The sequence below is a fragment of the Pipistrellus kuhlii genome, unplaced genomic scaffold, assembly GCF_014108245.1.
Source record: "Pipistrellus kuhlii isolate mPipKuh1 unplaced genomic scaffold, mPipKuh1.p scaffold_m20_p_22, whole genome shotgun sequence".
Lineage (NCBI taxonomy): Eukaryota > Metazoa > Chordata > Mammalia > Chiroptera > Vespertilionidae > Pipistrellus > Pipistrellus kuhlii.
In genome coordinates, this window is record NW_023425521.1 from 8,264,246 (window position 1) to 8,279,939 (window position 15,694).

Below are 15,694 nucleotides of genomic sequence, written 5' to 3' on the forward strand. Positions count from 1 at the left end.
AAGGAACGGATGCCTGTTGCACATGATTTGAGGGGGAATTCCTGAGGGGGAAAAGAAAAAGGAAGAAAGGCCTTCCGACCAGCTGAGTGGCAGCTGGAGGACCCCAGGGCTGTGGAGTCAGCGACATCCATCGGCGGCGCAGGCAGAAGCACTGTATTTGCTGGCGTCCCGGCAGCCGCTGTCCCTCGCTCCGGAGGCTGCCGGGGGATCCACCGCGGCGGGAAGACGAAGCCGGGTCTCTGGGCGGCCGGCACCGCCTGTCTCCTGGCCTTTCCCCGGATCAAGTCTGACTCAAGGGGTCCCTCGGAGGGAGGAGCGGTACCTCCTGGGGGGATGGGGTGCGCCCGCGTGGCGGGGCTGCCGGCCTTCCCCCGCGCCGGATAAGCTCTCAGCCTCGACTGTCCGGCGCCCCGAAATGCAGACGCCTAGGCCTGGCCTGTCCTGTCCGGCAGCGCCAACCCGGGACCTGGACCTGCTGTGCTGACCTCGGCCCCGCCCACCGCGTCGGTCCCGCCCACCAGCGAACCTGGCCGTGGCCCCGCCCACTATCGGGCCCGCCCCCAGCCCGGGCCCGCCCCGACCGGAAGAAGCGCCGGCCCGGCGCTTAAAGAGTCGGGAATGGGGGTGCCGCCGCCGCCGCAGCCTAGTCAGCTCTTCCTCCGCTGAAGACCAGCCGCCGCCGCGCTGTTGTCGCGGCGCCCCCGCCCCGTCCTCCGCCCTCCCGCACCGCCCCCCGGAGCCGGCTGGCTGGGCCGGGAGCCGGGACGGAGTCCTCGCCATGCCCGCCCGGCGGCGGCTGTTGCTGCTGCCGCTGCTGTGGGCGCTGCTGCTGCCCGGCTTCAGGGTGAGTGACCGGGAACCGCGGGACGGAGGGACCCTCGGAGCCCGCCGGACCCCGAGCTGGGAGCCCGGCGGCGGCGGCGGCGGCGGCTCGAGGCCCTGTGCGCCCCGGCGGCGGCTCCAGACGCGCGCGTAGGAGGCAGCGGCGGGCGGGGAGCGGACGCCTCCCGGCCGGTCCGAGCGGCGGCCGCGGCCGGCCACGCCGAGGCGCACGCCGCTCCAAGGGCCTCGCGGCCAGCGCGGTGTCCCGGGCGGCGCTGCTCGGCGCGGCCTGGTGCGCAACTTGGTGTCGCCCCGGTGGCACCTCGGGGCTCCAGAAGGCCACCTGCCGGACCCTCCCCAAGAGTGGGCGCGGGCCCTGCCTGCCTGCGGCGGCCGCCGGGGAAGCGCGGAAAGGGCCCTGTGACCGAGGGGAGAGGAATGTCTTGCGTTTGTCATCCCGGTTGGAACTTTTAATGTGCGAGAACTTTGGGGAGACGCATGCCGTTGGGAGAGGGAGCTTTTCCACCCGGGAGCCCGATCCTGCTTACCTGTCTCGCAGGCTCCTTGGTCTGGTGAGGCGGGAGGCTGCCTCTGGGCACCGGAATTTCGTTAAGCAGGTTAAGCGGTGGGCATGGGACTCACCTTTAAGACCCCATATGGGACAGCCGTGAAGCCGCTTCAGAACTTTAAGTAAAAAACTGTCACCTCCTGTGAGAACACCGTGGGGCTGTCCGAAACCTCTTCTCATTTTTATGGGGGGGACAAGTGCCTGGTTGGCATTTATTTAATTACTTAAGACCTGTTACTCTGGCTGTGGACGTGGTCACCACGGCTGGGAGGACATTTTGTGGACACACTTGTTTTTTTCTCTTGTGATCAGAAGAACCTAGCAAGTGGTTTTTTTTTGTTTTTTGTGTGTTTTTTTTTTAAACATATTGTTCAGGATGTGGGTATGGTACATTGGTGCAGGATCTGATTAATGATCTCCACTGTGTACTCCTTAATGTGGATATCATGTACCAGGTGTCCAGGTGGAAAATTGACATATGTGTACCTGAGTGCCACAGCGGGAACTCGTTGGAGATTATGCATTTTGGGTAAATAATACCCCATGCTCTGAGAGTAACAAGGATTTGGAAACAGCTGTAATAATACGGTATAAGGTTTCCTTTTCACGCTCGGGTTTTGGTTTTTGAAAGGGAGATTTGTGCATACTTCACGTTAGAACTCGTGTAATTTAAGTTTTTCTTCTAATTAAAAAAAAATCCACTTTCACAACTAGGTTCAGGTTTTGAACTTCAACACTTGATCTTGGATTGGTTAACTGCTGGTTGGCGTATGTTCACAGATAAGAGAATGACCATACGTGTGGCATGGAAACTGATCATTTCGAATAATGAAGTCCAAAGTGTGTATGGTTTTCTTTGCCACATATTTCCATGCTGTTCTTTGATTGGAGTCTAGTGTTGTAGTTATTGAATAACTTAGGCTTCAACAGCCCCAAATAACTATTTAGCGTTAGTTGGAAATACAGTTTCATTTCATGTAAATATTTGCAAATTATATTTAGCAATCCAGACTTCTCAGAGTTCCCAGTAAAATATTCCAGACCCTTCATGAAAGGTTATGTTTTAGGGTCATTACGTTTTTAGGTAAAAGGTCAGAATTTCACTCCCAGCATTATTTGCCAGTAAAAATTTCTATTCCCAAATCTAGTGAGAATTCTTACTTGAAAATTCTTAACGAAACCCATTGCAAAGTGGGCAGTTAAAACCAGGCAGCAGTGATGTGGTGTAGAATGCACTGACTGTAAAATTAGACAAGCCTCAGGCAAGTTATTTTACTTCTTAGAGACTCTTTGCTGTGTGTGCAGCGGGACAGCTAACATACTAACATGCCTGCAGGCACCTTGCACTTCATAGATGATAAATGTACTCTCCTCACCCCTTGAATCCCCCAACACAGGTGCTTTTTACTCTCCGTCATTTAAAAATATATATATATTATGTGTCTGCAAGGAGCATTTTTGAATGCTGTTTCTTTTTGATTGATGACATAACTAGAGCATTGGAGGCAATACTGTGATTTTTCTTTCATTTTGTACCTGATTGAGCCAGACATTGACTCATCATGGGCTGCACCTCTAGGCTTTCAGATCAAAACGCAATAACATCAGTGTTATTAAGGCTTTGAGACTGTTAACCAAGGGAATTTTCCCCTCTTTCCTACACCTGGATCTTGAACCTCATGTGGGTTTGTGTTACATCATCGCTGTCTTGTAGTTCTCATTTTCCCGTGTTGAGGTGCCCCTCTTCTTAAGTACCAAAGAGATCTGTAGCGTTTGTGGCAAAATACGTTCTTCCGTTATAACATACTAGAGGCCCAGTGCTGAAATTCGTGCACTGGTAGGGTCTCTAGTGGCTACCCCAGCCTTCCTCCCTCCCCCCAGCTGGCCCTGCCCCCTGGTAGAACTCAGGGACAAACTCCCAGGCGAGGGGACAGTTTGCATATTACGCTTTTATTATATAGGATAGCATTGTTGTATTCAGTGTTTTGACTTTATTTTTAAATAATTTTTACAGTTACTGTGATGTACAATGCTATATTAGTTTCAGGTGTACAACATAATGATTAAAACCAGTGTTTTGGTTATAGAGCGGAATAAAAAACGTCACCGAGAACTGAGGGCCAGGAACGTACAGAAACACACTGAGAATATCATCTGAGACAGGAGTCTTAATGTAGAATGTCCTCACTTACCGTGCATCCTGACGGTTATCACCTACATGAATTATCCTCGTAGGAGATAGCACGTATTTATTCTGAGGCCAGGAGGAGAATGTTTCGTGAAGCTCATGTCATCAGGGCTGCTAATCATGAGATGAGACTGTAGTTATGCAAGTGTGTGTGTGTGTGTGTGTGTGTGTGTGTGTGTGTTATTTCATTAGCTTGCCTGCCCCCTGGGCTTTCCACAGTAGCATAGCTTCTCAGAGCAAGGAGAAGTGTATGAGAAGTCTTCTTGAGAGAGTTCGGCAGTAGACCATATTCCAGAATGGAGGACAGTGGGTTCACGTCCGGACGGAGCAGCACCACCTGCGTGGCCCTGGGGATGGCTGTTTGCCTGAGATTTTGACTGTTTTTCAGGTAGAAGAATCATTGGAAACCTCTTTGGTTTGGGCATCCAAAGTAATCTTTTGGTTCAGCATTGTGTGTGTGTTATAATGATCAAATGCTCTCCTCAAAGAGGTGATATAGGGGAGAAAAACCTAATGTGTCAAATGGATTCCATTTTTATTATGCACAAATAACTTGGGGCCTGTAACCTAGCAATATGATTAGAGCGTGATGCTGGCTTACACAATGGTGAATCACAGTCCATGAATAAAAAACATGCGGGTTGAATATATTTCCCAGAGGCTGGCGATCCCCCCTCCCCATCTTTATCTTTGCTATATTCTATGTTTGGTAACCTGCCACAGAGCAACACATTCTCAGAGATATTTAAAAAAGACTAGATATGGATTGGGAAAGTAGAACTTAAAAAGCTAATCATAAGCTCCTAGCTTGCATTTCTTTTTAAAGATTTAAGTTACATCTGGACAGTCTAAATCACTTTTGATTATCTTGCCATCTTTGTTCCATGTGTAAAAATATGTGTTTATATATTTGTTTGGTTTCCCTCCCTCGCTCCCACAGAATGTTTCCCATACCCTGTTAGGAAATGTTCTGAGTGCGTTTGTCACTTTTAGTAGCACTTTAGTAAACCATCATTCAGGATAAAATATTTGATTTCTCTGTGCTCAGCCCTGGCGTGGGGACCAGGGTTGACATGGTACTAAGCCTTGCTTTTCCTAGTGACCATTCTGCTGAGGTCATATGGATTGTTTGCAGTTTCCACTGTTATAAGGAAAGGTGTATTTCCCTTTTTTTTTGAAATCTTTTATGTGTTTAGTGCTTCCTGAATGATAACATGGGAACACTTCTATATGATAACAGGGGAAGATTTTTTTTAATCCCTCAAAATAGTTATATTCATTGTAGAAAAGTTAGAAAGCATAGATAAGTCTAAATGGGGCGGGGGGGACTTTCTACAATCCTACTACCCAAATATTACATATTTCTATTAATACTTTAACAGCTTTATTGAGATATGATTCACATATCATATAATTCACTTATTTAAAGTGTACAGTTCAATAGTGTACAATACAATTCACAGAATTGTGCAACCATGGTCACAATCAGTTTTCATTTTTCCCAAAGAAACTTCATACACATTATCTGTCACTCCCCATTTCTCCCAGCCTTTGACAGGCAAATAACTAATTTTGTAAATGGAATCATATTCCATGTGGTCTTTTGTGACTGGCTTCTTTCACTTAGCATAATGTTTTCCAGGTTGCAGTGTGCATCAGTGCTTCCGTTTGCTTTTATTGCTGTTAACACCACATTTTGTTAATCCATTCTTTAATTGATGAAATATTTGGGTTGTTTCTCCTTTTTGGCTATTATAAATAATGCTCCTATGAACATTTGAATACAAATTTTTGAATGGCCATATATTTTTATTTTGGGGGGGGTATATATCTAGGAGTGGGATTTCTGGGTCCTATATATGGTAACTGTATGTTTAACTTTTTGGGAAACGGACTGTTTTCTAAAGCAACTGCGCTATTTTAATTCCCACCTGCAGTATAGGAGGGTTCCAGCGTCTCCACATTCTTACCAACCCTTGCTCTGATCTGCCTTTTTAATTATAGTCATCTTAGTGGGTGTGAAGTGGTAACTCATTATGGCTTTGATTTGCATTTCCCTGGTGGCTAATTTATTGATACTAACACCTTGATATATATATACTTCCAGATGTGTGTTTTTTTTCTGCACAATATTTGCATAGTCAGTATTGTTCTTCTCCAAACTGGAACATATCACAGATCTTTCTTTCATTGTTAGAGTTTAATTCTGCAACAACATTCTCATAATACATCTCTCTGTGTAATACTTCTGAATGTATATACCATAATTTGACCATTCAGCTAGGTAGAATATTGAGGCTGTTTTTAATTTTCATTATTATAAAAAATGTGATAAACCTTTTTTCCTTTTTAAAAAATGTTTTTATTGATTTTAGTGAGAGAGGAAGGGGGGGGGAGAGAGGGAGAGAAACATCGAGGAGAGAGAAACATCAGCATCCTTAGGCTGCCTCCTGCCCTTACAAGGAGTCAAACCAGTGACCTCCAGTGCATGGGATAACGCTTACTCAGCTGAGCACACTGGCCGGGTCTTGAACGCATCTTAAACTGCTAAATTACTCCTCGAGATAAATTCCTAGAACTGGAATTTGCTTATCAAACGTAATCTTTTACAGCTTCTTCCCCCAGCCTCCAAACTATTTTGGATATTTTAAAAAGTACAAAACTTGCCTTAAATTGGGTTTATAATAGCCATTTTAAAGTAAGCTGTTTTCTTTCAGCAGCATGGATTTTAAGTCAAATGGAAATGAAATATTTAGATTTTATTTTGCTTATATTTTGAGAATGCAGATAACCGTAGCAGTTTATTGATGACACTTTCTGTACCAAGGCCTACTGAGAAAATGCTTTGTTCTGATTTGTTCAGTAGATTGTTTGCACGGCCCCTGGGTCTGCAGTGGTTTCAGATCAGCTTCGTAGCAGATGTGGCTCCCGTGGGCACCCTCAGATACCTCGGGGTCATCAGCAAGTTTGGTTTTGAGGGTAGCCTGCCTCCTAGAGACAAGATTCTTCCTATAGTTGGTTGTGAGGCTGTTTACAATTTTGCTTCAAGACTATTGGTAAATCAAGAATTGACGCATAGGTTGTGCCTTTTGGAGGCTGCTGTTCTTAAAACATGCAGCTTGTCCATGCAGCTGCTTTTCCTGGGAAGATTGAAGTGCCACTTGACAATACCATCATGCCTTTGGTGTTTCTTTGTTTTGTTTGTTTTCCCACAAACACACCTAAACTTATTTGTCCAAAGGAACGTTGCCTCTTTCAAAATAATCACTCCTTCAGAGTCAGTGTTCGTGTCCTATAAGTTAGTCTTTTTACAATTGTTTTACTTTTTAGTACTTCATGTAATAATGTAGTTAATCAGTTTAATAATTCAACTTAAAACACATAGGGAGCCCTAAAAGAGCAAATATTTACTCTTGAGCCAATTATCCTTACACAACTTAAAACATTTCCCAATTCCTTCCAATCTGTGCTTGAATATAACTTTCATGTGCTTCACACTGAAGTTTTGGTGAAAACTATTAGTCAGCTTGATTGCACAATTTACTGAAGACACTTGGATATGATTTTTGGTTGTTTTTAAAAGCCAACTAAAGACTTTACACAATATAGGGCTCTCACAGGTATATTCTTTGAAAGGAATTTCCAGAAATATTTGGGAGCAACAGGAGCATAGATGCATAAAGGTATCAATGCTTCCCAAGGTAACTAGAATCAGAGTATATTAGCCAGTTGGAAGGGATCTCACTGGTCTAATGCAGTGAGCCTCAGAGTTTCCCCCCATTCCATCCCCACCCCCACCCCCACACAAGGAACAGGATGCGTGTCAGTAACAGGGGGAGCCCATTAGAACCTTTGAGGGTGGGAGGATGGTGTTTGCGGCAGGTACCACCCTCTCTCAGGCATCATCTTCCCTCCGTAAGTTGAAAGATCACTGCCCTGCTCTGTTCCCCAGAGCAGACAGATGAGAAAGCTGAGGCCAGAGAGGGTCATGCGACGTTGAGGTCATGTGTCATTGACAGAACTGAGCCTTGAACCTAATCTTCCTGCTTCTCTTTGAAGAGCAGGTCCCTGCAGTGCTTCTGTTCTGGTGTGTTTGTTAGGACAGATCAGTCCAGCTACACCAGGCACACCCTGAGAGGTGATCCAGCCATGTTGCAATGAGAGAGGATCTAGAGGAGAGGATCTAGAGTAGAGGATCTAGAGAAGGACCAGGGACCAGCAAGAGAAGGAAGATCTGAGCTTCAGGGAAATGCTCAGATAATGCTCTTGTTCCTCCCACAAGAGTTGTAGCCTCTTACCCTTTTCAGTAGGAAAGAGGCAACCCTGAGTCCGACACACTGCCTCCACCTGAGACTCTCCAGCAAAACTGACTGCTCTGAATGCTGACAAATCCAGTAGCCATACCATGGAGAGAAGATTAAGCCCAATTCACAGTTTAAGAGGTCTAATAATATCCAAGCAGGTGCACGTTGATCAGTAAGATCTCGCCCAGAAATGTTTCTGAAACAGCAAAACTGAAAGTACATGTCTGAGAAGCCTTGAACCAAAGTCCGTCCTCCATAGTGCACTCCCCTTCCTCAGGGAATCCTGAGAATTCAGAACTCTAACCATCAGGCTGAGCTGGGTGTTTGCCTTTGCAGAGGCCCCTACCTCCCAGCAGTTCTGGCACCGGGGAGTAGGTGATGGGAGAGGGGCTGACACAGTGTACGTTGGACCACAATGGAGGGGCTCAGGTTATTTTAGGGGGGGTCTCAGGAGAGTGTAATGAGGGAAGAGAGGAAGGGGCCAAGGAGGTGCCCTGGGATAGGGGCCGTCACACTCCTCTTGCTGGTCTGTCCTGGAAGGCAGGGACCCTGCCTTGCTTACCTTCGCATCATCTGTAGCACTTGGCATGGTGGGTCGGCTATACTCACTGTAGTGGGCACTCAGCAGATACTCAGGGAATGCCTTTGAGTCTTGTTAAGACCAATAAAGCAAGGAGCTGTTTATCATCAGGCAAGTGGGTTGTGGGTTTTTTGGAGGGCAGGGAGATGTTGCTCTAGCTGTAATCTGTCTTGTTGAATGGGCTGTCATCAGCAGTGTTCCTTTCTACACAATGAGAGGGGCTTCCAGGACATGACCCATAGTGTGTGGTGCCCTCTCCATGGGCTCCTCATATCAGTAACAGGTTAATTTTAACATTGCCACGCCCAGGAGATAAATGGGTTGTGATTATTCCAAGTCACTTTCATTTTTTTCTCAGCATGATGTTTCATATTAAAGAATGAACTCCTGATCGAGGGTTGTCGTCCTATGTATTAAACATGATTTCCGTAGTTAGTAGACTAATTTATAATTATAATTCAAAGCCAACCCTTTCTCCGGTGGATTATTTCTCTCTCCCTCCCTCTTCCCCCCACCCCCCGTTTCCAGGGGATAATTGTTTGTCTAGGCTGCAGGAGTGTTTGTCATGGAAACTGAATTTTTTCATACATTTTCTGAACAAACAGTGTCGTCAGATCTTTATAGAACCTGATGTTGCCATTGATCTACAGTTATCAGAGGAGTTTGTTGCCCAAACTAAATCAGACATCTTTTCTCTTAAAGCCAGTGGCCCGTAACTCCTGAGGGGCCTCTAGGAACGAGAGAAACACCTGCCGGAGGGCCACAGCTGCAGCCAGGAATGTGTGGCTCGCAGTGCTTCTCAGCCCTGGCTGAGTCAGTCACCTGGGAGCTTTTTAAAAACCCTGTGCTGAGGCCCCACCCCGGGTGAATGAAATCAGGATCTGTAGGCATGGAGGCTGACATCCTGTCTTTAAAAAGCATTTTTGTAAGCCCCAGGTGACTAATGTGCAGCCAGATTGGGGCCATTAAGTAATTCCTGTACCTTAATCCTGGACAGAGCAGATGTGCTACCTATGGCCTGTAATATCACAGAGCCCTGGCCTGGCCTAGAGACAGCTTTGGGCTTATATTCTAGAGCAGTGTTTCCCAAAGTGTGGTAGGCGCACCCCCAGGGATACGGGAAAAGTTTGGTGGGGGTACGCATTGCACCAGAGTTTGGTGGGGATATGCACTGCACCGTGCTTAGCTGCGCCTAATTCTTCGTTCTCATGAGTACGAGGGGTACTCAGCGTTATGAAAATTATAGAAGGGGTACACATATGTCAAAAGTTTGAGAAACACTGCTCTAGAGAATTGGCATCGATACATTCTGCTGGTTAGCAGCAGAACTAGAACTAGAGAACCTAGCATTATATTTGTTTCTAATATAGTACAATACTGCCCAACTCTTAAAGAGCAAGTAATTCCAGGCTGGTTGGTATTCCAATTGCTTAAAAAAAAAAAAATCAGCTTTGCCCTGGCCGGGTGGCTTAGTTGGTTGGAGTGTCATCCCTTAAACTCCAAGGGGGAGGATTAAAAAAAAATCAGCTTTAACTAATTGGCCTTACATTCATATACACTTAGTTATTGAATTACACAATGTTTAGAATTATTTAAATTGACACTTAGCCTACTTATTGCTCCCTTTTCCACATATGAAGATGCCTAAGAAATCAAAACAGTGTTACTTTCCAGGTCCTTTTGCAGCACCCTTGCAGCTGAAATGAATCTCTTGAGTTTTAAGAGAGCCTTCTGCAGGCAGGGTGACATAGCCTGGATGGTGTGGGTGTGGAAGAAATTTGTGGGAGGAGTGAGTCCCGATAGTTAAGGTATAAGAATGAAGCATATAAACAAAAAAGAGCTTTCTTATCAGGGTGAGAACGAGTGTGCTGGAAGCACCTTGTAGGAGGGGACAGTTTGTGGGACTCACCTTCCCCTTTTCTTTTTTTTTTCCTTTTTTTTTTTTTCTTTTTAAATATCTTTTATTGATTTTTGTACAGAGAGGAAGGGGAAGGGAGAGAGTGAGTTAGAAACATTAATGAGAGAGAGTCATCGATCAGCTGCCTCTTGCACACCCCCTCCTGGGGATATGCCCGCAACCAAGGTACATGCCCTTGACCGGAATCGAACCCAGGACCCTTCAGTCCCCAAGCCGACGCTCTATCCATTGAGCCAAACCGGTCCCGGCCACCTTCCCCTTTTCTGAGAGAACTGGGTACCTGTGTCTCTGAGCCTCGCCGTCAAAGGCCTGTGCAGCAGGTGCCAGTCGAACAGCCTCATGGGACAGCAAGGGGCAGGACACGGCCGGCCAGTTATCTCCGCGACCTCTGTTGTTACTTAAAGAACATCAGATAGTTTCCTCCCTGGTGGAAGGAAGGCTTTATAAGATCGCCGGATAACTCCAAATGCTGCGTGAAAGATGGAAAGCCAGTTTCGGGGAATCGCTGACCTCTGAACAATCTAGTGGCCTTATCCTCTAGTTCTGTTAGGGTTCATTTCCTGCTTGCGGTGGTCTTGTTTTACAGAGAAGAAAACGGTTTCCTTTACACATAAGAGATTAAGAACCAGTTTATCTGTAGTTTTGTTCTTCAACTGACTGGGAACCAAACCACAGTTGCTTCTAAAACCAACCCAAAGACATCTTGATCTGATGGCTCCGTATTTGGAAATTTCTGAGGCTCTCGGAACTGGAGTAAAGTTCAGTCACTTATCTGATTTGTGGTTTGGAGAATAGAGATCTCCCTCTCCATTTAGGAGATGGTTGGTTTTATAGCCCATACCATGTGTCCTTGGGAGTAACCTATCTCCTCCCACATATTATTGGGTGATTTCTGTGGTATTTCTTTTCCCCACCCTGAACCTTAAGGTGAATCAGATTATTACTAATTGCCAATGTTGCAATAATTTGAGATAAATGGAGACACCGAGGTGTTGAAAGACCAGGCAGGATTGGGACTGACTGTGTTCAAAGGCATCAGGACTTCTAATTCTCTCAAATTCTCAGGTAGGTTTTGGCATGTTTTGATCAGTTAGGGGGAGAAGAATCTACAGCAAAGCCTGAGGAGAGATGAGGGCCGTAAAACATGGCTCATCACACTTCTGAGCTTCCAACCCAGTGTTCTTCCTCCATGGAATAAGGTCCTGATGGCAGGAGAAATTTAATGACTTGCTCAGAGCCCGAGCCAGAACATATACCCCTGTTTCCAGTCTCATCTTTCAGCTTCGTTCACCCAAAAATCACCTGTCAAGCATGTGCCAGGCTTGTGGGGATATCTGAGGAACTCTTGGTTGTTTAACTTGGAGTTACGTGAACACAGGATAGGCCAAGGATTGACAAGCAGCCTGAGCAGGGGAATGTGGGCTCAGATCGTAGGGAATCGCCCTGGACAGGGCCTGTGCCAGGCCAGCCTTCGGGGGGCTGGTTATGGAACCTTGTGTTGTACAATTTCTCTGCTAGATGGCTAACTCCTTGAAGGCAGGAGTGTTGTAAGCCTTGGAGTTCCTAACAGGACCTTCTTTCTGTGCATCTGTAGGTAAAAAGAGAGAGTCCAGACCCAGAAGTGAGGTTGAAATAAGTGAATTAGCAAGTAAGTTGGAGATAGACGGGTCAGCCAACAGGAAGAAGTGTGAAACAGGGAGTGCCTAGAAGAGATTGATAACTTGTCAGCCTGCATGAGTAATGTGAGGTGGTGACCCAACGACTTACTCTCACTGTACAGTTACCCTTACTGTGGCAAGAGGAGCCTGGAATTGACTGCAGGTACTGGGAGATGGGGCACTTGGTGGATAAAAGGAAGGAGGAGGCATGTTCCACTCTCTGGGCTTCCAAATCCGTGGCTGGTCAGAGAAGTCCCTCGGAGGAGGGGTCTCAAAGCAAAAGATTTTGTGTTGGAATTTGTTTATTGGCCATACTTCATATAAGAGGCTTACTACTATACTTTCCCATGTTATACTCAGCTGTAAATCAGCATCAGTCCGGCATTGGCATCCCATAAAGCACCAGACAAGACTCACCTAGGGAGTGAACACGTGTGTCTTGTGTATCACATTCACCTTAGGGAACATTTGTTTCCTCCAGATTTGCTTTGCACGGATGTGTACAGCACCTCTTCCTTCTCTTTCTGGGAGCTGCATAGGTAACAAGACACGCAATGAGCACACACTTGGCTTCGGCCAGCTTTCCCAGCCCCACCTTGTCCCATTGCCCTTTCTGCTTTGTCCCCCCAGGAGCACTGGCCCACTAGGTCCTCAGACACAGTGAATCATCTTCCGTCTCAGGGCTTTTGCACAGGCTGTTCCCTCTGCCCGGGCTGTTTCCTCCCTCCCCTTCTTCCTTTAGATCTTAACTCAGATGTCACTCCTTCAGGAAAACCTTTGACACTGATCCCACAACCCTCAACTCAATACCAAATCGGCTTCTCCTGTTATGCTCTCATGGGTCCTGTATATCTATCTCTTTAATAGTACTGACTGCTATTGTGTTTGTCTGGTTCTTTGACTCCTATGGCCCCTTATTAGATCACAAACTCCAAGAAGGTATGGATCAGACCTCTGTTGGGATTAGATCCTAGTGTCTTGCACAGTTCTTGATGAATCATCATAATAATTGACACTTATATGGCACTCACTGTATACTAGGTACTGTTCTTAGAGCTTTATGTATATTAACTCATTTAACTCTCGCAATAATTCTCTTAAGAAGTATTATTATTATTCTCATTTTGTGGGTGAGAAAATTAAGGTGAATGCCCAGGTGGTCTGGCTCCAACTTCTGCCCTTCTATCAATCACATTATACTTCCTTGAAGCTTAACAAACAATAAGTGTGTTTTCAGATAATCACATACAATCCAGATGTAAAATGTAGTACCGTTTGGTAAAAATCTTTCCAGCAGTTATTTCTTCTTCCTTTAAAAAAAACACAAAAAACCTTTCTTCCTTCTTAAACATCACAAACCAAACATATTTTAATCTTTTATTAATTGTCCCACATTCTGTCGCTGTCTGCCCATGAGGGGAGGAGATGAGCCACTGAGGTTTGAGTCAGAGTGGATAGTCAGGTTTTTTAGTTTGTTTACTTTGCGATGATATCTTTGGCTCCCCCACCAATTTCTTCAATAAGCTGTCTTCCCTGGTACTGACATAATTCTTTTCTTTGGAAATGTCAGTATTTATTTTACTGCCTTAGCAGTTAAAGAGATGTTGTTCACAAGAAGAAACAGATTGGGAGGCTTTATGCCAGCTTCCCCCACAATTCAGATGCCCATGTAAGCTGCTTTTCTAACCTGGAGAAATTGGCAGTAAGGTTGGATGACCTCCAGATGAGGCAGAAGCCTGACCAGGATGGTAACTTTAGGAAGCGCGATCCCTGGAAGAATGGAGCCTGTTGGCCAGAGTGTGTGTCTGTAAAAGCATGTCCCTCCCCCGTCCCTGTCCAGGACAGCCATTTCTCCTTTCTCCGGAGGGAGTTCCTCTCTCCTTAGTGTTTGGAAGAGCTTCTTCCTTGAAACCAGAGGCTTGCTATCTATCTCCTTGCTTCTGTTTCCCCGCCTACCTCTTGATAAGCTGGAGGAAGCAGCCTAGCTTGGTCCTCTTGCCCTGCTCTTGTTCTCAGCCTTCACTAGTCCCACTCTAGATTGAGCTGTGCCAACACAGTCTTCCATTTTCTTATTTCCTGTCTCTGCCCAAATGTGTGAGAATTGCATAGAGATGTTTACATGGGCTTCTCAGAGGAGCCTAGAAAGTAGAAACCTATGCTAAAAGTATGGAAACCTGCTGGCATAAGATTTTTCCTCACATGAAAAAAATCAATATTCAGACCCTTTTCCTTTTTTTTGTGAGCATGTATCCTGCTAAGGGAAGCAGTCTGATTTAGCACTTAAGGCCATCAGCATGTTTGGTCATTAAAATGGTCTTTGCTGTTCAAAGGACATGTCCTGTGCTAGTCAGTAATGTGTGTTTCCTTGGCATTGGCCTTGAAAGAATGACTTTCTTCATCAAAGGAATTGGCAGAGGCTACTATGTCATCATCATCATCATCAAAGAGCATTTTTTTAAAAACCATTAGGAATGGGCTGGATAAATGTATTGCAAGAATTTTTTTTATGGTGGCTAATGCCTTTGACTTTCTGTGGTGGTATTTCCACCCCCTTAGATCTACAGTGGGATCTCAGGAATTTTTACCCAGAACGTTTTTTTAAAGTCCCCACCCTGTATAATGTGCAGTGCCTTTGGTATATTGGGTGTCTGTGTGGAATCTACAGCTTACATTTTGGCCTCATCCAAAAGAGCCTACCCCGCTTCCCAGGGCAGCGTGCTGTTCTCCATCCTCTCCGGCAGGATTCAGAGGGGAGCTCCAGGCCTGAAGTAATTTAAGCTTACAGTTCTCAGAGAACCATGATTTACAGTATTGAAATTATAGTGTGGGGCAGCGGGCAAAGGACCAGACAGAAAGGCGGAGACCTCAGTTCCAGTCCTTTGGCTATAGTTAACTGTCTGTGGCACCGTGGGCAAGTCACTTCACCTCTCTGAGCCTTGACATCTATCAAATGAGAGGGTTGGGTAAGGTGATCTCTTCAGCCCTTTTCATCTCTAAAATTACATATTCCAGAAGTTGTAAACAGTCATACAGTTCGATCTGTGTTGTATGGAGCCATATGGACTTAATGACCATCTAGCTCATTTGCAGCAGGAAGGCAGTATGGTGCATGGGCCAGCAGGGAAGTAGGTAATCCTCAAATGGTCTTCAAACAATGGGGATTCTGACAAGGGGAAGGCCAGGTATCTTCTCTTATGAAGCTTGGCAACATCTGGCAAGCATGGGTGGCAATTATGTCATAAATGCAATTGTTTGTAGATAACTTTTATTTGACTAGAGCATTTATCCACTTTCCACTTGACCCCTTCCACTCTCCTACCACCAAAAGAAATCCCTAACTAAGGGTAAAGAACAAAATGGACAGAGGTTGATCTCTTATCTCCCCACCCCTCTCCAAACTTCCTTGTAGAAATTATTAGTCTAATTCAGACCTTTATTAGTTCAGTTTGTTTATGGTGCTGCAATAAGGTAAATGAGCCTAGTAGATTTCTCAGTTTTTACAAGATCTGAACTGCTACTATTGCCTTTTAGTGAAGACAATATCATAGTAGTGGCAATACTCGCATTCTAAATCTCAACTACTAAATGATTGTGAAAGCTTGAGTTTTAGTTCTCATAACCAATAAAATGCTTAGGAACCTTAGGGATTTGATACC

The 15,694-nt window shown here is 45.5% G+C and overlaps 1 protein-coding gene across 3 annotated transcripts in view; it reads left to right on the forward strand.

The window, feature by feature from the left end:
- The first annotated feature begins 589 nt into the window (after positions 1 to 589).
- Positions 590 to 15,694, forward strand: part of ERN1 (endoplasmic reticulum to nucleus signaling 1) — a 61,024-nt gene continuing 45,919 nt past the window's right edge. Inside the window, exon 1 of one of the 3 annotated variants that reach the window (XM_036451071.2) lies at positions 590 to 844. Coding sequence is in view for 1 of the 3 variants with exons in the window: in XM_036451073.2 (XP_036306966.1) it covers positions 779 to 844 (66 nt within the window). In the remaining 2 variants the exon portion in view is untranslated. Of the gene's footprint in view, positions 845 to 8,035; positions 8,055 to 15,694 lie in introns of those variants that run through there. The other 2 variants (XM_036451073.2, XM_036451072.2) reach the window with 2 other exon arrangements.